The sequence below is a fragment of the Chiroxiphia lanceolata genome, chromosome 16 (assembly GCF_009829145.1).
Source record: "Chiroxiphia lanceolata isolate bChiLan1 chromosome 16, bChiLan1.pri, whole genome shotgun sequence".
In the NCBI taxonomy this organism is placed as follows: Eukaryota; Metazoa; Chordata; class Aves; order Passeriformes; family Pipridae; genus Chiroxiphia; species Chiroxiphia lanceolata.
In genome coordinates this window covers 9,754,663-9,780,187 of record NC_045652.1, presented here as the reverse complement: position 1 = coordinate 9,780,187, position 25,525 = coordinate 9,754,663, and the positions used below count along the sequence as shown (strand labels likewise).

The 25,525-nt window shown below is 42.7% G+C and overlaps 2 protein-coding genes across 4 annotated transcripts in view; one reads left to right on the top strand and one right to left on the bottom strand.

The window, feature by feature from the left end:
* The first annotated feature begins 142 nt into the window (after positions 1 to 142).
* On the top strand, positions 143 to 24,723 carry TECPR1 (tectonin beta-propeller repeat containing 1). Of its 3 annotated transcripts, none has more exons than XM_032704475.1 (25): positions 143 to 232; positions 3,236 to 3,468; positions 5,183 to 5,365; positions 5,862 to 5,984; positions 6,612 to 6,737; positions 8,245 to 8,419; positions 8,516 to 8,616; positions 10,070 to 10,171; positions 10,568 to 10,713; positions 11,522 to 12,045; positions 12,756 to 12,901; positions 13,792 to 13,947; positions 14,473 to 14,622; positions 15,246 to 15,403; positions 16,082 to 16,209; positions 16,470 to 16,572; positions 17,254 to 17,350; positions 17,729 to 17,808; positions 18,111 to 18,167; positions 18,825 to 18,999; positions 20,196 to 20,331; positions 20,647 to 20,739; positions 21,423 to 21,529; positions 21,957 to 22,076; positions 22,746 to 24,723. In XM_032704475.1, the coding sequence occupies exons 2-25, from the start codon at positions 3,238 to 3,240 to the stop codon at positions 22,941 to 22,943; spliced, it is 3,615 nt and encodes a 1,204-aa protein (XP_032560366.1). In that variant the 5' UTR covers positions 143 to 232; positions 3,236 to 3,237; the 3' UTR covers positions 22,944 to 24,723. The 3 variants fall into 3 exon arrangements, with proteins under 3 accessions (XP_032560366.1, XP_032560369.1, XP_032560368.1); XM_032704478.1 differs by having other exon boundaries at positions 155 to 232; positions 5,183 to 5,322; XM_032704477.1 differs by lacking the exon at positions 143 to 232 and adding an exon at positions 1,407 to 1,430.
* Positions 24,724 to 25,118: 395 nt separating this feature from the next.
* The window catches only part of LMTK2 (lemur tyrosine kinase 2), a 48,243-nt gene continuing 47,836 nt past the window's right edge, over positions 25,119 to 25,525 (bottom strand). The window contains exon 15 of the transcript XR_004359969.1: positions 25,119 to 25,333. The gene's annotated coding sequence lies outside the window, so the exon portion shown is untranslated. The remainder of the gene's footprint in view (positions 25,334 to 25,525) is intronic.

Sequence of the window (25,525 nt, the reverse complement as noted above, 5' to 3'; positions counted from 1 at the left end):
GCAGTTCTCAGCCGGAGCCGCCGTGGTGGTTCCCCAGGGCCCGGCGGACCCGGAGCCGCCTCCCGGGGCCGCCCCCGCCGCTCCCGCCGTGACGCGCGGGGCCCGCGCCAATGGCGGCGGCGCTCGGGGCCGCTGTGGGCGCGGCGCTGCCCGGCCGCGGCTCCGCGGGGCCGCCCTGACGGGGCCGGGGCTCGGCGGCTCCTTCCGCCGGGAGCGGCGGCGGGACAGGCAGGTGAGGGGCGAGCCCGGGGGGCGGGCGGTGCTGCGGTGGGGCGGGCAGGGCAGGGTAGGGCAGGGCGGGCGGAGGTCGGGCCGTCTCCGCCGCGCCCTGCGCAGCTCCCGCCGCCCTTCCCGGCGGCTCCAGCGCTGGCGGAGCCCTGGGGAGGTGCCGGTGCCTCCGCGCAGCCCCCCGGGGGAGGCGTGCGGGGCGTTCTCGGGTCGCCACCGGAGCCCCGCGGCCGCCTCCTGCCGCAGCGAGCGGGGAGCGGGGGCTGTGCCCGGCCCGGGGCCGCTCCGAGGCCGGTCCCGCCCGCCCCGGCCCCGCGGAGGCGGTGCCCAGCCCCGCACCGCTCCTAAGCCGATCCGGCCTTAATGCCCGGCCGGGAGGGCCCGTGCGGGGCTGCCGGGCGGTGTCTGCGCCTTGTCGGGTTTGAGGGGCGCGGTGGGAGCCCCGCGGGCGCGGAGCAGCTGCCGCGGCTGTGCGGGGGTACCGCGACAGAGCCCGCGGGGTTCGAGCGGTACCGGGGAGAAATCTGAGCCCCCTGTGCCCTGGAACAGGGTGGAGCCTATGCTGGTGGTGGTTCACATCCCGGCACGGCCCCTCTCGCCTGCTTTCTCCTCTTATTGCTTTTATAATATGGAAGGAGTTGGGATGTTTTCCTCGAATTCTGTAGCAATCAGTGTTACGCCAGGCAACCGGAAATTTTAATTAACAATGTATCGTGTTCGCTTAAGTAGTTTTGGTTCTCTCAGAAATACTTGGCTGAGCTGTGGGATGAGGAATAATTTAGTAGATCTGATTTTTTTTCCCAGCCCCCTGAGAGTACTTGACAGCTTCTGCCTTCACTGAAATGCACGTGAGCCACAAGCACTGAGCAGCTTTCAAAATCGAGCAGCATCTGTCTTCATCTTCTGCAGCACAGCCAGTGCAAAGGGGCCTAGAGTGAAGTCTTAGAAGTTTACAGTCCCAAATACGTTTGGGATTTTCCCATAATTCTCCAAACACTCTGTTTCAAAAGTTCACATGTAAGAATATGCAGAAAGTCTCACTTGTCTTGGCTGCCTTGATTATTTTAATCCAGTTGCATCTGCCTGCATTATTTTAATTCTATCCCATCTGTAGTTTCCCAACTCCATAATCTTTGGAACTTTCTGAACCTTTTTTTGAACTATTCCAGGTACTTTTCTGCCTGTCTGGACTGTCATTCCAGGTACAGACCTTCATTTATATATTTGCCCACCTTTAAGAGACTATTCCTTGTTACCTGGCTCTATAGTTAGGATTGTTGCATAATCCATAGTGCTTCCTTTACTCCAGACTTGCTGGCATTCTGGTTTCCTAAGATTAAATGCATAATATTTTCTTCTGTTATAGACACTGTTTTGCAGAATTTTAAGTGCTAATACTGAAAGGCTTATTTTCATGGCCTTTATTTTCCCAGTGGTGCGTACTATCATTTTCACCTTATCTTCACTTTGTTCCATTCCATTTTTCCATATTATGTCCTGCACTATCCTACAGGAGGATGTAAGAAGGTAAATGGCTAGTCCAAGAGCAGACAAAGATGCATGCCTTCACAGTCCCAGCAACAATGAGGGGGAAAAAAGGTCAAAAGTAGAGGATTTGTCTTAGTTATGCTACAAATAATAGGAGAATTTTGCTCATGACCTTCCCCTGGCATCACTGGTTCTCTCCCACTACACATTTTCTTCTCACTGTTACCTGTTATTCACCTGTTGGATCCAGGTTTTTAGGTACTTAGCAGGAGCAGTCCTAGGAATCAAAGAATTCTGGAACATTCCCCCTGGGATGCCAAGGGAATTTACTTTGCTGTTGTTTGACACTGACCCAGCTGGTTCAGATTCTCTGCAGTTTCACCTCTGCCATTCACATCCACAGAACAAGTCAGTCCCTCTGTACCAGCACTTCTATCAGTCAGAAAGCAGGCAGGCAACTCTCCTTAGGCTCTTGTGTTGAAAGCACAATTGCTATTTGACAACAAAGCAGTAGTGTTCCACTCTGACTCCAAGCAAGAATTCCTCTTTACTTTCATTGTGTTGGATCTGAGTCCTTTTTTCTACCTTTCCCCTCCTGGTCCCCCTCTGTGTAGTTAAAGGAACTGAAGGCAAAGTTCAAAATACTCATCAGTAGTTCTGACTGTCAGACACACAGAACAACCAGAATTTGTCTGTTTTGATGGCACTCAGAAGGCCAAGTGACAGAAATACCCTGTCCTGTCTTGACTTCTGAAAGGACTGGCCTCACACAAAAGGCTGACCCTTCCCTGAAGGGCAGGGCTGCAGTACCCAGAAAATGACAGGTTATTGTGTGATAGAACTGGAATGGAACTCAGCCAGGTGTCTGCTGTGGAGCTATAAGTATTCATAAATATCACATCTATATTAAAGATCAGATCCCAAAGTGGTTGGATCTGGTACAAAATGCCTTGGAAAGAGGTTTCCTGGCAGCAGTAGGCAATATGTCCATGGATTAAAACTAGATGTGTGCTTACAGAGAAGCTCCCTTTCACATCTCTGCCTTTGGACCTGTGTAGGTGTGTTATTTACACCAAAGGAGGCTGAGAAGGAGGTACTGGGGGATATCAGGGCTTTGTGGAGCTGAGGTGAGCAGGGTGTGTAGCACCGTCAGCATCACCAGATCTTGGGAGTGGAGCTGCCTGCTATGAAATGGTCTGTGCTACTTAGTTCAGAGCTGAGTTCTGTCCCCAGCCTGCCAAAGCTGTCCCAGCCATGTTGTGACCTCCTGTAGGATGGACAGTAGTGGGCTGGTAGCAAGGTCTTTCATGTGGCTTTGCAGAGCCATCTAAGAGGTGTGACTGCATAGCTCTGCCAAAGAGATCTGGCTGCCAGCTTTGCACAGGCTCTTCTGAAAAATCATCCCCTACATCTTTATTTAATTGACTGATGATGGCTCAAAGCAGGACTGATCTGCAGTAGGTTCAAGATCCATTTTTAAACACATCACTTCCATTAATACCTTCTTTTTGCCTTTCAGATATGGCCATGCCCAGTTCCCTTTTGTGGGCTGTTGACATTTTTGGGAGGGTTTACACCCTGTCTACTGTTGGCCAGTACTGGGAGCTCTGTAAGGACACACAGCTGGAATTCAAACGGGTGTCTGCTGTCAAACAGTGCTGCTGGGGAATAGCCTGTGATCACCAGGTGTACACCTACGTGTTCTCAGGGGATGTCCCTATTAGGTACCAGGAGGAAACCTATGAGAACCAGGTATGACAAGTTATGGTACCACCACACACTTGGCAGAAAGGGCAAACCCCTACCTCAGTCTTGGTATGCTTTTCTCACAGGAAGATTGATCGGTTTTATTTGTTTTCACTTTTTACCTGAAGTTTCCAAAGAGTATATATGTGCCAAATAGCAGGTTATTCTTTTAATATTTAAATTCCCAAAGGAGTTTTACCTCCCTGCTCTTAACAAAAGCAATGCCAGTGTGAGCCATGGCCTGTTCTGTGTGAGCCATTTCAGACTGGAACATTCAGCCTTTTCACTGGGTGGTTTCCTTTCCTTAGTGACAAATACACAATTCCCTTAAGAAAATGCCCAGTGGAACTGGAACTTCCAGGCAACAAAGATACATTGTGTTTTTATTTATCAAAGATACAATATCTTATATTAGTCTTAAGAAAATGCTGGGGTTTAGTGTTTCAAACACTTCTCTAATCAAGGCATGACTTTCCACTGAAGTACATTTCCAGCTTTTTTGCATAGAAGTGTAAAGATGATCCTCCCTGTATGGTGTACTTCAAAGTAATGTCTTTAAAACAGTATTTAAAGGAAATTCATCAATTTCTTTTAAGGTAACTAAAAGTTGAGAGAGAAACCAAGCACATTTTCTTGAGCACATTTTCTCTCTTGAGCACATTTGTCTGATTTCTAATGGACAATGGGATAAATAGAAATTGAGAAAAGACACTAACTTATCTGCATGGGTAAAAATGCAGCAAATTAATTTTCTACATTATTTAATATTGATACAACTTTTCAGCCATTTAAGAAGGTTCTTTTTGTTGTGTAAACAGGTTCTTTAAAAAAGCAAAATTTAAAATTTTATTTGTTATTTTAAAACTTTTGTTTTGTTTGTTCTAGGCTATGAAAAATGGAAATCAAAATACTAGAAAGCACAAAAGGAAACATTCTACAAGAGCTAACAAGGACAAAATTAAACTCAAGTAGTTTACAGATAACGTGCAAAGCAACTTAGCCATATTCCTAGTAAAAGTAAATAATATTTTGTGTAAAAATTATAGAAGGATTTTGAGCCACTCATTTTCCATGTGCTTGAAAATGTAAGACAATATTACATGACAGATTTTGCCAGTATTTCTATAGTATGTAGGAGTGTGGGGAGAAAAATAAAAATGACAGCTGTATTGGTGAAAATCCTTGTGTTATTTGTACTGCTATTGATTCAAGCCAGATTAGGGGGAAAGAACTCTCTGGTTTAACATAAGATACAGGGGAGATCTGCTCATATAGTTATCTTGACACAGTTTCTGGCACAGAGGCAGTGCTATTTTTCTAGTGCAGACAAGATATTAATCATCTTTGTCCGGAGTGTAGATTAGAAATCCCAAGGCCGTCTAATGCAGGAGTGTCATGGTGCCATACATCACCAAAGAAAAAAGCACTATTAGGAGTAAAATATATCATGAGATGCTCCTATTTGTGTAGCCAAAGAGGACTTGGTTGGGACCAGCTCTGTAGTCAGCCCTGCTTTGAGACTTAAACAAAGTCTCAAAGTCTCTTCCTAAAAATGCCGTCTGGGAGGGGCTCACAGAGGGAGCACTTTCTCATTGACCCCAGGAATTTATTCCTCTTCTACTGCAGAAAATAAGAAACGTGTCTTTTATGACTCCCTGTAGATGTCCAGTATGAGATGATGTGATCTCCAATAAAATCCTTTATTTATTATTTCTGGCAGCGCTGGAATCCAGTTGGTGGCTTTTGTGAGAAATTACTGCCCAGTGACCGCTGGCAGTGGAGTGATGTGAGCGGGCTAAAACATCAGCAGCTCGATAGTTTCACTCTGCCTTCTCCACACTGGGAGTGGGAGTCTGACTGGTATGTGGATGAAAATATTGGAGGGGAACCAACAGAGAAAGGGGTAGGTGAACAATACCAAAAAGAGATCTATTCTGGGAATCCTTAGTCTGTAAAATAAAAGGCACTTTTATAGAATTGTAAAAGGCCTGTAAAAATAAAACTTCCCAGAGATACATCTTCCTGGGAAATAGCTCAACTCTAATACAACACAAGGAAGGGTCTTGTTTGAAGGCTTTTGAAGTCCATAGGAGCTTCCCTAGAAGCTTTTTTCTTTTGATCAGGCCACGAAATGCTGGCAACTGAATGCCATTGTTATTTAAGATCTTTACTACAAAACAAGCAAAATGTTTTACTGTGTCTTGTTTGTTCTGTGTGTATCATGCAGAGGAATTTGGGATGATTCATAAATCATCCATGGAATTAGCTGATCTGTTAATCAGGGCTCTTGAGACACACACAGTAACTTGTACTGTGACCCTCGTGTAGAATTGCTCTGAGTTATGATTTCAAGCTTTCCCTTGGTCCCATATTTCATACAAGAAAACCTCTGTTTGCAGGGCTGGACTTATGCCATAGACTTCCCCAGCACCTACACAAAGGATAAGAAATGGAATTCCTGTGTCCGGCGCAGGCGGTGGATCAGATACAGGAGATACAAATCACGGGACGTTTGGGCAAAGGTTCTGGACACCTTTTAAATACTAAATAAACTGTTTTTCTGAAATAATCAATTATAAGTGCAGGGAAATTAACTTTTTATTACTTATCGGTAGACTGGACCTGGATTCCTTGACTTCCAGCTTGCTATTCTTGTAAGCATAAATGGAAGGCTGGGATTATTACCTGTGGTAATAAGGTACCAAATCTCATGGTGATGTAATTGGAGATGGATGCTCAGCTCCACTGTAAATTTCAGACCAGCTTTTTAACTTCCTTTGGTTGCTTGACAAAGCACTCTCATTTGAGGTGCCATCTGCCTGGCATCTTTCACCAACTCTGTCCTTTATCTGTTTGAATAACTGTTCATTAATAATTTTTGTTCCATTCTAACATTTAAAAAATTGTAATTTGTGATGTTTCAGCTTTCCAATTCTGTATGCACTGCAAAAATTTCCTTTAGGTAGGGTACAAAACACAGCCTTCTTCATGCTGCTCCAGCAGCGTTTCCCCTCTCTCTGCCTTGAACGAGAGGGAGAATCTCCATGCTCAGCCACTTTAGGAAGTGATACATAAACCAATCTGCAAGACAAAAGTTAGGCCACAAGTGCAGTGTCTCCTCTTCTCAATCTTCCTTTCCTTTGCTTCAGATCATGTCACATGATGATCCAGAGCAGCTGCCAGACCCTTTCAATGACATCTCCATCGGAGGGTGGGAAATCACCGACGAGCCTCTCGGCCGCTTGTCAGTGTGGGCAGTTTCTTTACAAGGAAGGGTATGTGTGTGTTCCCTGTGTTTTCTGACACAAATTACTAATGGAAAGGAGTTAAATACTTTTAAAGGAAGGCAGGTTTCTTATTGTCTTATGTTGGTAATGAAATACGCCGTTCGTGCATCTGGCAGAGGATGAAAAGCTGCTTTGGGGCTACATTATGTAACAACTTGTGTTGTAAATGGAAAGGCTTAAGTATCTCATAGAGTTGCGGTTTTATGGAAGCCTTAAACCTCTATGAACAGGTGAATCTTAAAACTTGGAGTGAGTAATGTCTTATATCCTGAAAAATTGCCCAGAGTGCTGACTGTGACACTGGTAACCAAGAAAAGGAGCCTTAAAACCTGATAGAGACTCTTGCAAAGCACTGTGCTGTGCCTCTGTGGTGGAGAGACAGAATTGTTTTCTGAGACTCACTAATCAGAAAGTGGTCACCTCCTGGCTTGGCAATGTGGTACCCGACTCTGAAATGTTCTCATTTTGTCTTCTGTTGAAAACTATACGTATTTCTTTGTTGTTGTTGTTGTTGTTGTTGCTGTTTTTAGGCCTACCATAAGATGTCTCTCCTCTTTTGCTCAGTGCTGTAAAGATTTGACTCTTGCTTTCCTTCCTTCGTCCTTAGAGCATGTATCCAACATTGCTTTGTCTCTAGACATTTTCTAACTTGTGGTTTCACAGGGCAGTTTGTAATATTTTTAACAGATAGCCTGAGCTTTCAGTCACACTTGGCACTGCCTGGAGAGGCAAGCAATCTTGGTTAAATTGTTTAAAATAAAATTCCCTATGCCTCATACTTTTCAGCAGTACGAGACAAGCATCCCAGTCTACAGGCTTACTTGACTGCCATTGTAAAATGCTTTCATTTCCCAAGTAACAGTCACCAGAGAAATAAAATATTTCTAAAAATGAGGATTTAATACTCAGCAGTCATGTTGTGGAGCGCTCATGTGACTACCACAGGATACTTTCTATGCTTGACCTTCCTATTTTGGCTGTGATCTATAGAGAAGTGCACAGTCCAAGGCTAGCAAAAGGCTGGATGTCACTGAAGGCTGCACAGAGAATGAAAATTTTTCCCCATATTGTGGCAAGTTCTGTTCAGTGAAAGTGAGGTCATGCTGTCAGCCAAGAGAAACATTTTCGTGTTATGTATTTGTTCATTCTTGGTTTATATAACATGCCCTGCAATACACTGAAGTGGTTGAAATGTTAAAATATACACAGGACTTGCAGCAATAGGTTTCTGTACCCAATCCAGATTTGATTCTATGATAAAAGCAGCTCTGTAGAACAGCCTCCTCCCTTAGTACATAAGGAAATAGCTTCAACTGCATAATCAACATAAGAAAGTACTTTAAAGGTCAGAGTGCCATACACTACATAAAAACATCCCGTTGTTAAAGGAGGACTGTTCTTTCCAATTTGTCTTTATGCTTCTCTCAATGGTTTCATTGTTATAGTGATATTTTTCCTGGGTTTATTCATCTCTGTTTTTTTAAAACTTGTCTAGGTATGGTACAGAGAAAATGTCTGCCACCACAATCCAGAAGGTTCCACGTGGTCCTTAATCACCACTCCTGGTGAAGTTGTACAGATCAGCTGTGGACCCTATGACCTCCTTTGGGCAACTCTTTGGGAAGGGCAAGCTATTGTGAGAGAAGGAATTGATAGGAATAACCCTCAAGGTAAAGTTTGTTAAATTTAGCTGGACACCCCTTTGATTTGTATAGTGGTAAATAAGAAACTAAGCTACAATGCCTTCTGGGTTTTGTTTCATGCAGGAATGTCCTGGAGTATTGTGGAGTCTCCAAGCTCTGAAAATGGGATTATGCACGTCTCTGTGGGTGTTGATGTGGTGTGGTGTGTTACAAAGGATAGAAAAGTAAGAGGGATCATGATCTGCTTCTGCTTTTTTCTTCCCTTTTCCTGTCTGCTTTTCTCAAACAGGAGTCCTTGCACAGGAAGTGTTGGGGATTTGGACTCTCTATCCCAATGGTTTGGGGAATTCTAGTTCCCCTTGCTGTGTTGTGGGAATGCTCTGTGGTTTATGATGGATGTAGTTGAGTGTAATTTAAGGAAGACTTTCTGTTTTCTCTTAGAAGGAATCTTCTAAACCCAGGTCAGACAGATGTGGCAGGTGGGCAGGGATGTTGGTGGGGATGTAATAAGGGGTCTATTTTTAGGGGATTTTAAGCATTGAAATGGAAGGGACTCCTGCTGCTAAGTCTTATTTCCACATGGGCTGAAGATTACATCAAAAGCAGCATGGGGAATATTGTTATTTACTCTTTTCTGCATGATGCTATTTATTTATCTTCCTACTGCAACTGTTCTCTCTTGATCAGCCTTTTAATGTAGGGGGTTTTTGTATTTGTTAGGTGAGATATCTTTTATGTGGATGTGTGATTTCTTTCCTCTTGGGGTTTTAACTTAGAATCATAGAAAATCTCAGCTTGGAAAGGACCTGTAGGTATCATCAAATCCAACTCCCTGCCCCTTGCAGGGAATCCTGAAAGTTGTGAAGAATACTGGAACACTCTAGTACTAGAGTGCTGGTTGCAATCAAATCCTTTCCTCCTGAATTCAGAACCATGCATGAACTCTGTGCATGTGTCACAGTTGTGTTGAGTTTCTCTGGTTTAATGAGTCACTACTTGTCAGCTGAGCCATGGCAACAGACTGTGCCCAGCCTGCTCCATCTGCCACAGAAATCCACTGTAATAAATGGAGATAAGCTGGTGTGTTTTCCTCCAGATCTGCCACAGGACAATCAAGTATACTGATGTTATTGTATTCAACCAACAACTTCTAAGGGAGTTGATTGTCACTATATGACTCTGTGCTACATACAGAGGGAAATTTTTTCAGGTACCCAACCCACAGAGACTCTCAGATTGGTAAAACCTGATCTAAGGGAAGATAATTTAAAGAGCTGTACCACTAAGAAGATCCTTCTGACAGTTCCCTCTGTCAGCTCTGCTTCTAGAGTTTGAACACAAGAGCACTGAAGGCCATTTGGAATGATCAAAAATAGCCTACAGTTGATATGTAATAGAAAGCAGAGAAACCAACTCTGTCACAGAAAGCTATACCAGAAAATCTTCCAGTGGGCTCTTCTGGCTGTAGTTGGACACACAGTGTGGGTACTATTAAGAGAATTGCTTTATCTTTATCTGATAAAGAAAAAGAATCAAGGAAGTAATTGAATTTTAAAGAAAATGCAGCAAATCAGTATTAGAGATTAAGATTAATCCACTAAACAAACTAAATTCCAGCTGTCTGCCTGCTAATGCAGAAGGAACAAAATTTAGGCTTTTCTGCTGTTGTTGTTGTAGGTGTGGTTTAGAAGAGGAGTGAACTCACATAATCCTTGTGGGACAAGCTGGATTGAAATGGTTGGAGAAATGATGATGGTAACTGTAGGCTTAAATAACCAGGTAAGAGAGCTGCATACCAGCTGTGGGCATATTTACTTTCCCCTTTGTACAAGCACTGTTCACAAGTGGCAAGGACTGTCAGCAGTGCCAGTAGGGCTGGCTGAACAAGAGGTCCATGGGCTTGAACTGCTAGAGAGGAAAGTGTGGCTGAATTCTGCACCAGGAGATAACAGTCAGCATGTGTCTTGAATGGCACAGGGAGGTGCACACAGTTCTCTCTTGATGGTACAGAATTTTGTACTGCATCTACAGTATCAGCATTAAGGAAGAACACAAAAGGAAAATGCTGTGTCCAGCAGCTTTTTTGTGCTGAATTCTGCACCACTGCACCTTTTTTGTAACTGGTATCTACTGCATTCCAAGCCATTTCCCTCACCAAGCCCTTTCCTTCCCTAGGTGTGGGGAATTGGCTGTGATGACAGAGCCATTTATTTTCGTCAAGGTGTCACACCAAGTGAGCTCAGTGGGAAGACGTGGAAGGCAATTGTGTCTGGCCGAGAGAGCGACAGATCTCAGACCGGGAGCTCAACAAGTCTGCTCAGGTACCGCGTGAAATGCCTGCCCAAGACTCTGTACACCCAGAGTTTCAATGCTAGGAGATATTTCTTTACATTCAAATGGTACAGACAGGGAGGAGTGGGGAAGGCATCTCCAATCATTATGTATGCCAAAAGGCATTTGCATTTTTTCCCATTAAAATTACCAATAAGCAGCAGTTGTTGGATTCAGAGTAGAAACTGAAGCTCCCACGTTGGAATTCAGTGCATGTTTGCAGTAAAGCATGTTCCTCTGGGCTTTACTACCACTATCCGGAACTAGTCTCTAATAAGAGGAAATGTTGTCTGTGAAATATCATGAAGGAGTGTCAACTCTACTCAGGAATTACCCTTCCTGAGTGTCACTGTACATTCCTTTTCCTTGAGAGATTAAATTAGCTACTCCATGCTGGCCTATGGGCTGTGCCAGAATGCCAATGGATCTGGGAGTGCTGCAGAAGCTACTTGTTTGAGTCAGAGTGTGTGCTGAGAAGACCTCTCTAGCTAAGACAAATCATAAAGTTAATAGTGAGCTTAAAAAAATCCTATTTTTTATTTCATATTCGGCAAATGTGATGTTGCTTCAATGTTTTCCTCAGAGTTGTAGGCAGCCAACACCTCCAACTGTTTGGAAAGATCAATGAGATTCCTTCCTGTGGTTCAGATTTACTAGACTGCTCTGCCAGATTTGTGGTGGACTCTTTCCCCTGATAGAAAAAAAGAAGTCTGTTGTTTCTCTGTGTGTCTATGGTCTAAGGCCTGTGGTAATTAATGCTTTGGATGATAGTTAATTAATTGTCTATTTGTCCTTCAGTGCTGGCTGTTTCTTTACTGATGATATTCAGACCCAAACAAATGCCATCATTCAGGGTGATGCAGACACTTCCTCTGACACAGAGCTTCCCAGCGTGCCCATGAACCCCACCAGCACTGTCCCCGTGGGAGCTGCATCCAGCAGCAGTGGGAACAGCACAGGCAGCCAGGCAGAAATACCTGCAAACCTCCCTGCAGATCCTCTGGACTCTGATCAAGGAGAAGCCACTGCTGCTTCAACAAATCATGAGAAAGCTGATCTTGAAATTCCTAAATCTGCTGCGAGCCCAAATCCTTCTGCAGAGCTGCAGTGGACAAACATTGACTTGAAGGAGGCCCAGAAGCAGCCAGTGATCTCTGTCAGCAGCTTTGGGGACACATCCAGCCTGTCCTCCCTGGGCGTGTTCCCGGCGGGAGCTGAGGAGCAGTACGGAGCTGATGAGCACCCACTGTGGGCCTGGGTGTCTGGGGGAGGCTGCCTGGTGGATCTGCACAGCCCACTGAAGTGGTTCACAGCTCCATCAGGTACTACCCAGTCACCACAGCAGAGCCTAGTTCCCAATCACAGCACAATAAGCTCTTTAAGACAAATACTGTTTTGGTTTTTTGGAATGAAGCCATGGTGAAAGACTTCTGATAACCCACTTACTCTTATTGCAGTTTGGTAAGAGGCTCCATGTCTGAGCACAGTGCTGCAGTATTTAGCTGTAAAGCACTTTGGACTTGAGATATATAAATTAAAAGTGATATTTGCTCTGAGTTTCCTAAGAATTTTGTAAAATAATCTGTGCTGGATCTACATCTCATTTTTAATTGTACTGAAACTGCAACTTGTGGAAAAACTCATATCACTGAATAGTAACAGGAAGCAGTGAAAAGGGCTCTCTTGAGAGATGCAGATGCCAATAAGTCATTCCTGCCGTTCCTACTGAGACAGGGCTATGAGACAGAAGTTACACAGAGGCATTGTGAATGTCAGCCCAGCTGATAATTGGGTGGCATTAGAATTTAGATTCTTGACAGACAGTGAAATATAACCACATTTTCAAAATAAACTGTGAACTGTGGCATCCCAGTATGTAACAATGTAACTCTAAATGCATTGTATCACCTCATTACCTTGCAGTTCAGTGACAAAATTCCCATTTTGACAGGTTATGGCTTGGAAAGATTTTACCTTTCACAGAACTGTGTTCAAAGCTCCCTGGAGTTTACTGGGTTTGCTTCTGCTCTAGGTCTGTCATGCTCTGTGCAGTCCCTGTCCCTGTCCATCACCCCAGCTCAGACAGCAGCCTGGAGGAAGCAGATTTTCCAGCAGCTCAGTGAAAGGACAAAGCGGGAACTGGAGAATTTCAGGCACTACGAGCAGGCTATTGAGCAGGTGAGTGGTGGGGACACATCTCTTGTCTTCTGACACATGATTTGAACTTACAGTCAGCTTCATATTCTTGCCCTTATTCCTGTCTATGACAGCTTTCCTGGATTATTACTGTCTGAGCTCCCTGTGGGAAATTAACAGCTTGTCAAACAAGGAACAGCAATCTTCCTCTAAAAACATTATCAGATAGTTTTGTATAGGAACAAACAAATTGGTCAGCATTATCTGAGTACTCTGAAACCTCAAATTCTCAGAGAAATGTTAGCAACAGCACACATTGTATGGATTATTCCACCACAAGATGAGGCTTCTTAATTGAAACAGTGACTCAAGTAGATGAACTTTCCTCTCTGTGGCCATTAAAAGATTAACTTGCATAAATAAAACAATGATGCAAACGTCAATGGCAGCTGTTAAATAGCAGCACTTCTGTTCCCTTTGTTATGGCTCCTTGGCTTTTTTCAGATTCATTCATATTTTTAGTCCCTTCATTGCTAATTGCCAAATGACATCTGGAATTCATTTGATTAAAAACACTTGGAGCCCAGGGGTTTAATCAAGTTTAAAAAGATTATGTCAAAAGCCTTTAAACTCCAAACAGAGGTTGTGTTATAACAGGAGCACAGTAGAGTCAATTAGTACCTGTGTGCTTGCAGAGGTTAAATGTAAATGTAAAATACTGTTGCACATATGCTATTACAGTGCCCTTCAGTCCATTTTTGTGAGTTTTCATTTTGCCTTCAGCTTTGGAATGCTCTGTGTCAGAATTAACTGATATGATGCAGACTAAGCTTCAGCAGAGAGAACTTGTGGCAACAAAAAACAGTATTTAGGAGAAAGAAAAAGAGTTTACACAGCTTCCTTAATCCTGTAAATATGTGTTTGCCTTGTAGTCAGTTTGGGTTAAAACTGGAGCCTTGCAGTGGTGGAGGAATTGGAAGCCTCATAAATGGATGGATGTTCGAGTGGCACTTGAGCAGTTCACGGGGAGCGATGGAATGCGCGACAGCATCCTGTTCATCTACTACATGTACCACGAGGAGAAAAAGGTGTGTCCAGCCTGACAGCCTGGAGAGAGAGCATTTGGCAAAGGGAAACCCCTGCAGGGAAATCAGCTTTCATAAAGGAGGCAAATTATGGCACTCTAATGTTCTGAGTTTTGGGAGCCAACGCAAAGGTAGCCCCGGGTACCAGCAAACCACAGACTTTTCTGAGTTGCAGCTCTGTCAATGCTACATCAGAAATACCCAGTCAGCAACCACCCACACTGCTTAAACCATCAGTTCTGCACTAATTAGGAGTTCTGTTGGAAGTTCAAAATGTTCTTGACTGTGAAGAAAGAGCCAGGTTTGGCTGGCCAGAGTCTTCACAAATAGGGTTAATGCCTACAGGCAATAGGAATCAGAGGAAGTGCAGGGCTGGAAATTGAGCCCCATTCCTTCTGCGCCAAGAATTGATTCTTTGCTATCCTTGGCAGGAGTGCCTTGTTTGGAGTCCCAAAGTGCAAAAATGCTGGCTCTGAGGAAGGTTTATCTGACTTCACCTTAGTCACAATTTTTTTTCTCTTGTCTTAGTACATCCACGTGTTCCTGAATGAAGTGACTATTATAGTTGAAGTGCTGAATGAAGCCAAACACTCCTTTGCACTGTACACACCTGAGAGGACAAAGCAGCGATGGCCAATCCGCCTGGCAGCCACAACAGAGCAAGAAATGCATGACTGGGTAATTCTGGCAATCTTCCATTTCAAGCTGGCAATATCTGCAATAAACCATAAAAGCTACTCTCTGAAATCTCAGCATTACATTTGCACTATCCAGGCTATTCATCTGTTTTCAGAGTTTAGGTATTTGAAACATCTGATCAAATTTATTTACAGGCACCTGAGGCTTCTTGTCTCCTCTGGAGTTTGCACGTGTTGGTGCTGCAGATATCCACAGCAAAACCAATATTGTTCTTCATTTCCTTCCAATTTCTGGATATAGATTAGAGTACAAATGAGTTTAGGAGTTGAATTCAATCTGTTCTTCTACGCTGGCAGAAGAACCATTCTCTGCTGTCACTGTTGTAGAAAGTCTTACGTGCAGGCAGGCAGATTCACACTGGAGCAAGGGAAACCTGAAAGATGCTTCATACTGATTAGTCCCTGCAAACCACAGTGCCTCCAGTGATTGTGTGATAATTTCTAAACCCCTGAATTCTAGTGCCTTAGAGAAAAGGTTGCAGATTCACTTTGCTGATTTGGAAGAACATGCAAAGGTAAAGCTCTGTTTTACAGTACCGAACATCTATAGTTTTGTTCTCACTGTAAATGGAAGCTGTTGGTTCTTTGCTTCTTGTTTTGTAGCTGTCTCTGCTGACCATGTCCTGCTGTGAAAGCAGACGGATTCAGGGCCCTCCTTCTCACCATGCCATTTGGTCTGTTACCTGTAAAGGAGACATCTTTGTTAGTGAGCCAAGTCCTGAGCTGGAGGCCGGACCACAGCTGATGCCCTGTGATCAAATGTAAGAGCTTTCAGAAGCTGTTCTTTCTGCAGGGGATGCCATCCAGCAAAGAATGTCCTTCCTGTCAATTCAGTGGCTTTGATGGGCTGTTGGAGTGTACAGTGCACTGCAGATGTCTGTCAATGACAGGGTTAATGGCAGCCTTCATATTCACCACTGCATGGGAAGAAATCATGTTTTAATTCTTAGATGCTGGAACTGTTCTTGTGATTTCAAAAGTCTTTCTCAAATTCTTGTGATTTCAAAAGCCTTTCTCATTAAGATCTCATTTTTTGTGACTGCATCTTTAATGTCATAATTACTTAAGAGATAGCCTACACTAAAAGTAAACCTAATCACTGTAATTGGAGCGTTCAGTTTTAACTGAGTCAGAAAATCTGAAATTTTCGGTCCTCTGTAGACCCTGCAGTCCAGGAGCAGCTTCTTTACAGTTTCATTACAACTGTGACAATATGGCACTTGCAAACTCCTCAAGAAAAACAACACCATCTGCTTTTTAGTATTTGTTCAGAGTGAAATGCTTTCAGCTGGCAACCGCCTTCACTTACAGGTTGCCCAGGGGTTGAACAAGTGAGCATATTAAGTTGCCTGTCCTGAAGATTGTTGAGTTGCAGGCAGGGAAAGCACACATTCCTGATGGATGTGGTGTAGGGTAAAACATTGTCCTTTCTCTGGCAGGTTTTGGCGCCAGGTCGGGGGTCACCTGCGGCTGATCGAGTGCAACAACCGCGGCGTCGTGTGGGGCATTGGCCACGACCACACGGCCTGGGTGCACACGGGGGGCTACGGAGGGGGCTTCATCCAAGGTATGCACAGGGGGGCTCTGGGTGCACAGTCCTGACTCACCCTCCTGACTGGGTCAGCTGGTCAAGCTGTTTGTGCTGCCCTTCCTGTAGCCTGACGTGTCGGGTTGCACATGAACAGGCCACACCTTAGAAGTGAATTGGTATTGCAGTTTCATATTTTCAGTTTAAGAGTGAGATATTGAATTTGAAATGTAGCATCTTGGAGTTTAAAATGTAGTGGTTTTAGCTTTACTCTAATCCAAATTATTTATTTCTCACAGGACTGGCCAGTAGTGCTGATAACATTTATACACAGTCAGATGTGAAATGTGTTTACATCTATGAGAACCAACGGTGGAACCCAGTCACTGGATACAGCAGCAGGTTATTTAGTCAATTTATTGTGTTTATTTACTGTAATATTATTACTGTCAAATGAAACAATGGGTTTGTTCTAGCTTTTTGGCATAGTTATTACAGTTATTCTATTTTCAGTCTCCTTCAGCACTTATAATTAACTTGAGATAAAAGGAGTGGTGTTTCTCAATTTTCTAATTTGTAATTATCCATTCAAAATGCATTTGTGGCAAAACACTGCAGATTTGTGCTTTGTGATTGCACAAAGTGTGCCTACTTGCAATATCTTTCATTATTAAGGCCATGCAGTAAAGTTATTAGCATCTGTATATTCATACATACTCTGCTAAATACACTGGGTCCTTGAATAGTATATTTCAACAAAAGCATTGAAAATATATATTTACATATATGAGGGTCTATACCAGAGAAACTCAGGATTCAGCTTCCAATTTTAAATAGTGGTGAGGAATATCACTCTACAGAGAGTTCACACAGTCCTCAAGTTTGGTGTAACTGGAAGCAGTTGTACAGATTCTTTCCCACTATCCTCATCACTCACATGATATTTCTAAAACCAGAGATTAATGTCAGCAGAGTGTTTTGTGTATGAAAGTAGGAAGTGCTACAAAAAGGCTTTTATTCCCTCGCTTTTTAAATTCTCTGTTGTAAATGACCTTGCATTCCTTGTCTGCTGTTCCACCACAGAGGGCTGCCCACAGACAGATACATGTGGAGTGATGCATCTGGCCTGCAGGAATGTACAAAGATCAACACCAAGCCTCCTTCTCCACAGTGGTCTTGGGTAAATTTTGTCTTGGAAGTTTTCTTTATGAGGAAGGCAAGGCTTTAGCAAGTGGGATACAAGACTTGAGTTCAAGCGACCCAGATTTTCTTCCTGGATTTGTTGCAACATTTAACCTTGTTTTTCCCATTTCACTGGTAATAATCCATAGGCAAAAGAATGTTAAGCATCGAGTGGGGTTTTTTGTTTAGCGGGACTTTGATCCCTTCCAGCTGAATTAAAGGGACCTGGGAACCTGTGTATGAATTTCAATTTTTAGTATTGGAAGATTTCTAGCAAGTCATTGCACTCAGAAGGTGTAGGGAAACAGCAGAAGAGATTATTTTTATTATCCATCAGGTGTTGATTGGGCTTGTTATTGTCCCCTTCTGACGACAGGTGTCGGATTGGTACATTGACTTCAACGTGTCGGGCGGGACGGACCGGGAGGGTTGGCAGTATGCAGCAGACTTCCCAGCGTAAGGAAACACCTCCTTCTACCCAATCCACACTTAAGTCCTCATTTCATGTTGTTTGCTGGCTTGTACATCAACTGTGCTTTGACAGGGACACAACACTGCCCTGATTTCTCCCTTTTTCTGGGGACACTGATATGTGCCGGGGAGGTTGGGCAGCAAGGTGAACTTAGCAAACTATTGTTTCAAGGGTTTTAAAGGAAGGAGGTGTGTCTGGTGGGCAGATATAGATGCTCTCAGGCTGGCACTGACATTGGAGATGCTCTGACATCCTCATGAACATCTATTTAAATCTGTTTTGGTAGGTCCTACCATGGTCACAAGACAATGAAAGACTTTGTCCGACGGAGGCGCTGGGCAAGGTGAGGAACTAAGATATAAATAAAAGGTATGAGCTTGAATGTTAACTGCTCACTGCAACTCTCCTTTAGTTATGAGGGGAAGAGTCTGTGATAATAGAGTCTAACACAATTTCCCTAATAGACAGCACTAGTTTGTTGCAGTTTCCTCAGAAAAAATACACAAATTCTCAGCATGACCAACCAAGTCTTTAGAGCTGCCTTACCTCTGCTTACCTCAAGATGCTACATAACTTTTTAACAGGCCCCACCAAAGAAGGAATTGTAAAGTTATTCCCTTAACCAAGAGAGAGGAAGACTAGAACTGGGTGTGGATTTCTCTCTGCAATTGGATTCATTATCTTGCTGTTGCCCAGTGAGTCTGAGAGAACTGGGGAGCAGAGGAGCACAAATTGCAGACTTTTTAGGTGGTCTTAGTTTTATAAAGTAATTAAAAAAAAAACAGAACAAAACAAAACACAGAAATCTTGAGAAATCAGTAATAGTTCAAAATGCAAAACCTGATGCAAAGCATGATTGGTTGTTAAAAACCTCTTTCAAATTAAAAATACTGATACTTAATGAAAAGACTTCAGGACTGGAAGTCAACAATGGTCTGAGAGACAAAGTCAGTTATAGAAAGTACATACTTCTGACAGATTTGGGTTTTCTCTGCTTCAGAAAATGTAAGATAGTCACCAACGGGCCGTGGCTGGAAGTGCCTCCTGTCACCCTGTGGGACATCTCCGTAATTCCCAGTTCAGATGCAGATGATGAAGAAGCAGTAGCACTGTGGGCAATCAGTGACAAAGGAGACGTGCTCTGCAGGCTTGGAGTGACACAGCAAAATCCAGCTGTAAGGCTCCCTGTTTGTTTTCCCTGCCCTACTGATGTATTTAATGTCCTTATGCAAGTCCATACACACAGTCACAGTGCCCTCTCTCAGAGTACCTTGGTGTTTTTTACCCTTTTATGTCCCAGATTTGGAAGTCCCTGTCCATCAACTGTAGCACAGTTTGCTGCTGTTCCTGCATTATCTACCTTAGCTTGTGCCACTGCACAAGGATGGCCCCTGCCCATTATCTACCTTAGGATGGCCCCTGCCCATCCTCTCATGAAGCATTTTACTTCCACTTCCTGCACTGATAGCTTAGTTCCTCTTTTTCTGTTGTTGTTTTTTAAATTGTTGATAATGTACATCCCATTTAAATGATTGGTGAGGAACAGAATTTCTCTAAAGTATGGTCCCAGTCTGGTGATATCAGTCAGAGTTTATCCTTTGGCTTTTCTGGGCCTGGAACTGACTCTATTTAAGAGAGATGGGTCTGGACAAACCTACAAATTTGACTGTTTTTTTAATGGACTGGGACAGAAATAATGAGCAAATGTCCAGTAAAGTGTGCAGAAAGGAACAAATAGTCCCAATAACTTCAAAAGGACTATTTATTTCTTACCAATAGACACATGCTGAAACACCAAATTAGGGTGGATATGCACTGATTTTAAGCCACATTTACAATGGGGGGGGGGGGGAATCTAACAATATACTTTATTGGAATTTGGAGAAAAACTGCAGGAAATTGAAAGTTTTATAAGAACGATATTTTTCTTCCTGTCCAATCAGTTACAATAGCACTGATCTGTAAGGCAGTGCAGCAGTGAGAACTGGAATAGTGTGTCTGGAATCTGAAGCCCCATACCATTTGAGTTTTGTGAGACTATTGTTCTGTGTAATCAAAACCAAGGGATTATTAAAAAAAAAAAAAAAAGGCTTTAGTCCATCTGTTCAGACACATGTAGGTGCTTAAAATCCAGTAATTTAAACATAAAAGGCCCTGCTGTAGACCAATTTAGCTATTTTCAAAGAGTTGTATATCCAAATATCTTTGGGGATCAGCAACCTTGTTTCAGTTCAGTTGTAAAGTTACTAAGAATTATTCCCCACAATATTCTTCACTGTATGGGGTATTTTCCCATTTGGTAATAGTCAATGATATTCTGTCATGGAGTTTTTAACCTTTCCTTGACAATTCATTTTCCACTATTTTTCAGGGAATGTCCTGGCTGCACGTGGGAACAGACCAGCCCTTCATTTCCATCTCAATTGGGGCATTTTACCAAGTGTGGGCAATTGCTAGAGATGGTTCTGCCTTCTACAGGGGTTCAGTGTCTCCCAATAAACCTGCAGGTGAGTCCTTGTACTTTCTCTTTTACTCTTCTACACTGCCATGGCTGCAAAAGACCAACCTGTTTCACAGAGGCCTTTCCCACAGCTGTGCAAAACACTGCATACAAATAATATGATAATTGTAGCAGTTGATTTGCTCTTCACTTGCACGATTTAAAGTGGTTGTTTGTAAAAACAAGCTCGCAAAAATATATGAAGTGTAATGTCATTCCCAGCTTTCTTGCACAGCAATGTATTTCAACTGCAGCATTTTCAAGGCTTCTCATGCAGAATTCTGTTTTCTCAATGTTTAACTCAAGTATTTCTGACCTTTAGGTGACTGTTGGTACCATATTCCTTCACCTCAAAAACAAAAGTTAAAGCAAGTCTCAGTAGGACGAACATCTGTGTTTGTCTTGGATACAAATGGTAAGGATTTAAAAAAATTATTAGTTAAAAAAATACATCACTATACACTGGACTGATTTAAAAAGGAGAGGCTGTTAGAGCTGGACAGATGATGACTGGTGCTCCAAGAGGAGGAATATTTTGTACTGAAAGATTTGGAGTAGCAGTGCACTGAAGTACTTGGTGTTTGTTATAACTCAGAGTGCCCTGGGTAACAACAATCCAGCATCTGTGCTCTTTGGGGGAGGGAAGACACAGATGAAAACTGCATGGCAGGATTTTGCCTGGAACCCCAAATGTACAAAACTGAAAAGGAATATTTACCTGCTGCAAGACCTGGATATAACCCCATCATTGCAAGATAAAATGTGAAGTACCTTCTGTAAAAGAAACAAGCCTTTAACACCAGATTTAGAGACCTTCATCTCGTTTGCTTTTGTTTTCCAGTGGTCCTTATGTGAACATTTTTCCCCAAGAAATTTTACAAAACAGTATTTGCTGGTTTTCAGAAAGGTTATAAAGAATAACTATAGAAATACAAATTCCAAAGTAGGAACCTCATTGTCCATCACTGTCACACATAAGCCAAAACCATGATGCATTTCCCCAGGACACAAGAAGAGTTACAGCTGATGTGTTGTGCTGTTTGCAGCACTTCAGACAAACAGCCCCCTGAGCTGTAACCAGCTCTGTTTGTTTTCCAGGGAATCTTTGGTACCGGCAGGGAATCACACCGAGCTACCCCCAGGGATCTGCTTGGGATCACGTGTCAAATAACATCCGGAAAATGTCCGTAGGGCCCCTGGACCAGGTGTGTATGAAGCTCCCTTGGATCTCATTAGTTTATTAAAAATTATGCATAACATACTTTAGTAATTAAGTGTTCTTCAGAATTATTTTTGTTTAGCTTTGTTCCACAAAGTGTTGGTCTAAATGCTGGAATCCTGACAGCAAGACAAAAAAAGTTGTACCAATGGAATGGTGCTCCAGCCCTTTGTTGTAAAAAGCCTCTTTTTTTTTTTTTTACAAGGTTTTTTATATATTTAATCTCTTTCCTGCCAAGTCTTATCTGGCAATGTTTTAATTAGAACACTGCTCTTTAGCTCGGGTGTCTCTCTGCCTAAATTAGAGCAGTTTGGGCCTATTGAAGATCAAGACTGATTTCTGAAAGTGGTCAAACAGAGCTTTCACATCTGGGAAGAGCAGCACATTTTATTGCCTTTTTTTGCTTTCTTGAGGTCTGGGTGATTGCTGACAAAGTGCAGGGAAGTCACAGTCTGAGCTGTGGGACAGTTTGCCATCGGATTGGTGTCCAGCCCCTGGAACCTAAAGGCCTCTCCTGGGATTATGGCATTGGGGTAAGTGCTGGGGGCAGGATCCTGCCTAAAAATTGTACATCCAGATGTCCTCGGGCACTCAGAGGAAGGAAAGTGCCATCCTGCCCAGCTGGTGAGTGTTGGAAAGCTCACATGTACCTGCAGGAGACTGACCTTTGTTCTTCAGTCTTAGGCTCCTTTTTAAAGTCAATATAAAGGGCTGTGCAGTTACAGCTGGGAAGTTGTTTATTTGCATTTGATAAGTATTCATTTTAAATAGGGAATTTAAAAGTTATAATGGAAAAACTAGTAGAGTAAGGGCCATTTAAAAAGAAAAAGTGGGTTCCTTCCTGGTCTGCACACGATTACTCCTCATTGTTGTATCCTGAATTATTCTCAAGGTTTTGAGAAAGGCTATTTCAAGGTTTTGCCCCTTTTTAGGTTGGTGGAAAACCTGCAGTGGTTCTGCTATAAACACCTGATCCTACTAATCTCAGCTCCCTGTAATAAAAATAATCCTCAGGTTTAGCACCTCTATAGCTCCCTGCCAGGGAGGTCTGGTGTGTTTTGTTTCATTTTACAAGGAGCCTTTTTACTGATTCCTTGTGATTAAATAGAACAAACTGAGTAGTGCCCATAAAGCATCACATCAGATATTGCACTTGCAGGGTGATGTTTCTCCTTTTGAATTTCTGTATCAATGTTTTCCAGGGTGGGTGGGAGCACATCACAGTCAGAGGAAATGCAACAGAAGCATCTCGGGCCACTGGTCATGGCACCTCTGAGGAAAACCTTGCAGTGTCAAAGGATTTAGAAGATGAGGAGAGTAAAGGGAAAACAGAACACTCTAAAACCCCTCTGATGGTCAGTGAAAGTCAAGAATTGGACAGAAATGCTGTTAATTGTTAAGTTGTCGCCATCTACATGTTGCAAACAGGCACAGTCAGTATAAGTTGAAAAGAAACTAAATGTCTATTGCTTGGAGAGAAACACATGACCTTTTTGTGCTACTAATGTGTTTGACTGAACTGGACTTTGCAATGGGGTATTTTAAGTACTGAATTCTTCTACTACATCATGTGTAAAACATGACTTGATAGAGCTCATAGTTTTGTCAAAGCAGGCAAGGTTTTTTAACCATAATGTATTTCTGACCCTTTACCATAGCTGCTACACCCCATACAAATGTGAATATCTGCAGATGGTCACTACATTAACTTCTTTTTTTTTTAAATATTACAGTTCCCTACATTTCTCTCATATTCACACACTGTTCTTCAGATTCATGTTTGAGCCTAGATGAAGATGTTGGATTGATTTAAATGAAGGCAAACATACCTGTCCTGTTTGGTACCTGCACAGAGCTCTGCTCCTCTGGGTGCTCCCTGGGTAAGAACTGAGCTTGGGTTCCTGCTCCCATCAGTAAAATCAAATCCTGAACAACTCAGCTTGGGGGGCAGTTACCAGGAAGGGCCAGTTTGGGCTGTCTTTGCTCACAGTGAGCAATATCTCACTCGAGAAGTGGAACCACTGCTTTCAGCCAGACTGGGCAGGGAGCAGAGTCCAGCAGTGACATCTGTTCTGAACTGTCACTCCAAATGGGGGTAAATTATGTTTTGTCTTCATCTTAACTGGAACTGTGATAACTGGGGTGTACAGATGCCGCCCTAAAGGGGCTGGAAGGCACCAGACACTTGAGGAGTTAGGCTGTGTTCCAGATCATTGCAAATTATGCTTTCACAGTGTAAAACTCAAGAGAAGAGCTTAAATTCTGACTTTACAGTGCAAAGGGACTTTACTGCTATCAGTGGAGTTTGCCAGTGTAATACTGATGGGGGTTCAGAATGAAGCTCTGCTCTTTGTTTTTAGTAAGTGATTTACTCATCCCTTTTTCCAACAAGACACCACCTTCTATTCTCAAAAAAAAGCTTTTCTTCCCCAGTTACTTACTATAATTGGACAGTTTACATTCATTTATCCTCTGTGTGTGTGACTATATGGAGTTATTTTTATATGATGAGCAGTTTGGTGTGGTCTCAGTACTGTATTTGTAGAAGTAAAACTTATGTTTGCACGTATTTAAGGAATATATTTGGTATTTAATGCCAAGGAAAGCACTGTTTCCAAGTCCAAATGTGAATGAAGACTGAAGTTGCTTAACTGTTTCAAAAGAACCTGTTAATCTTTCCAGTATGTGAGTAGAGATTTCAGATTTATACCTACCTTGTGGGAGAATCATAAATAACATGTTTGCATTAATTACCATTATAGGTTTTGCATAACTTGCACAGTATCTTGTCCAAATAAATAACTTTATTACATGTATTTTTAGAGAATTATTAGGATTGTATTTTCTCTGCATTGTATCCAAAAGATTTTTCCTTTTAATAGTCAGTGTTTACATATCCAACAATCAACCTGGTTGCACACAATAAGCTTGATAATGTACCTTTGCATTTTCCCCTACATTGCCAAGTTTTACTTACTTTACTGTAAATAGCCAGGTTTAAGTGAAAAAAAAAAAAGATAAATTATAAGTTGGTTGTGTTTCAGTACTAAGTATTTGCCTTCTAAAACGATTATTTAGAAAATTATTTAACTTAAAATATAATGTCATTGTTGTGGCTCGTTAAAATAAGGAAAAGTGACTTTAAATTAAAGCAATTTTGAAAAATAAAAGTAATTTATCAGAAAAAAAAAAAAGCTTCTTAAAAAAATCCTTTTTGGCATCTCCAAGAGCACAGCACTTCAGAAATTACCAAAGAGCATCCCACATCTCTAACTTGGAGAGATGGAAAGAAAAGGCCTTGGAATTACTTATTTCTCCCATTACAATCAGACAACATATAAATACAATAAGGACTAATTTATCAACACGAGGCAGCTGTTGAATGGAATAAGATCCAGCACTGTAATGGCAACTGAAATCTGTAACTCAGCAATACTTCAATTAACATTTGAGTTTGAGGAGGCCTTAATCACATCTATTTTAGTGTGAAAACAGTTCAAAAGCTAAGAAAATGTCAGGTTGAGGCAGGATCCAAATAATCTCTCCAGTAAGGCAACCACACACACAAACCATTGTGTTGTTCTACATCACAGCTGTGGATTGTTATGGGGGGAAAAACAATTCACATCCCTGACCAGCCAGTCCAGGAACCCTCACCTTCTAGTCCAAATGAAATCATTGTGCTGTGCTGGAGCAAAATAAATAACACACCAACTGCCCAGTGCAGCACAACCTTCATGGATCCAATAAATCCTTCCTCAGCCACTGTTTCTCCTTGGACAGCCCTACTCTGTGGGAAGAAGAGACACACCACAAAGTCTGTCAATCCCAGTGGTGCATGAGATGCCAGATGTCCCCTCTGCTATCCCAGCACAGGCCTGGGGGGTGTGGGGAGGACGAGCTGTACCACGAGGACCCCACGGGCACCAACTGAGGCCCCTCCAGCTTCAGGTGTGAGAATACAAGAGGAAATGAGGGTTCC

Coding starts and splice junctions, on each gene's coding strand:
- TECPR1 (XM_032704475.1), top strand. CDS start 3,238: ATGGCCATGCCCAGTTCCCTTTTGTGGGCTGTTGACATTTTTGGGAGG. Junction 12,902..13,791: donor ACGAGCAGGCTATTGAGCAG/GTGAGTGGTGGG, acceptor TTTGCCTTGTAG/TCAGTTTGGGTTAAAACTGG. Junction 15,404..16,081: donor CTGATGCCCTGTGATCAAAT/GTAAGAGCTTTC, acceptor TTTCTCTGGCAG/GTTTTGGCGCCAGGTCGGGG.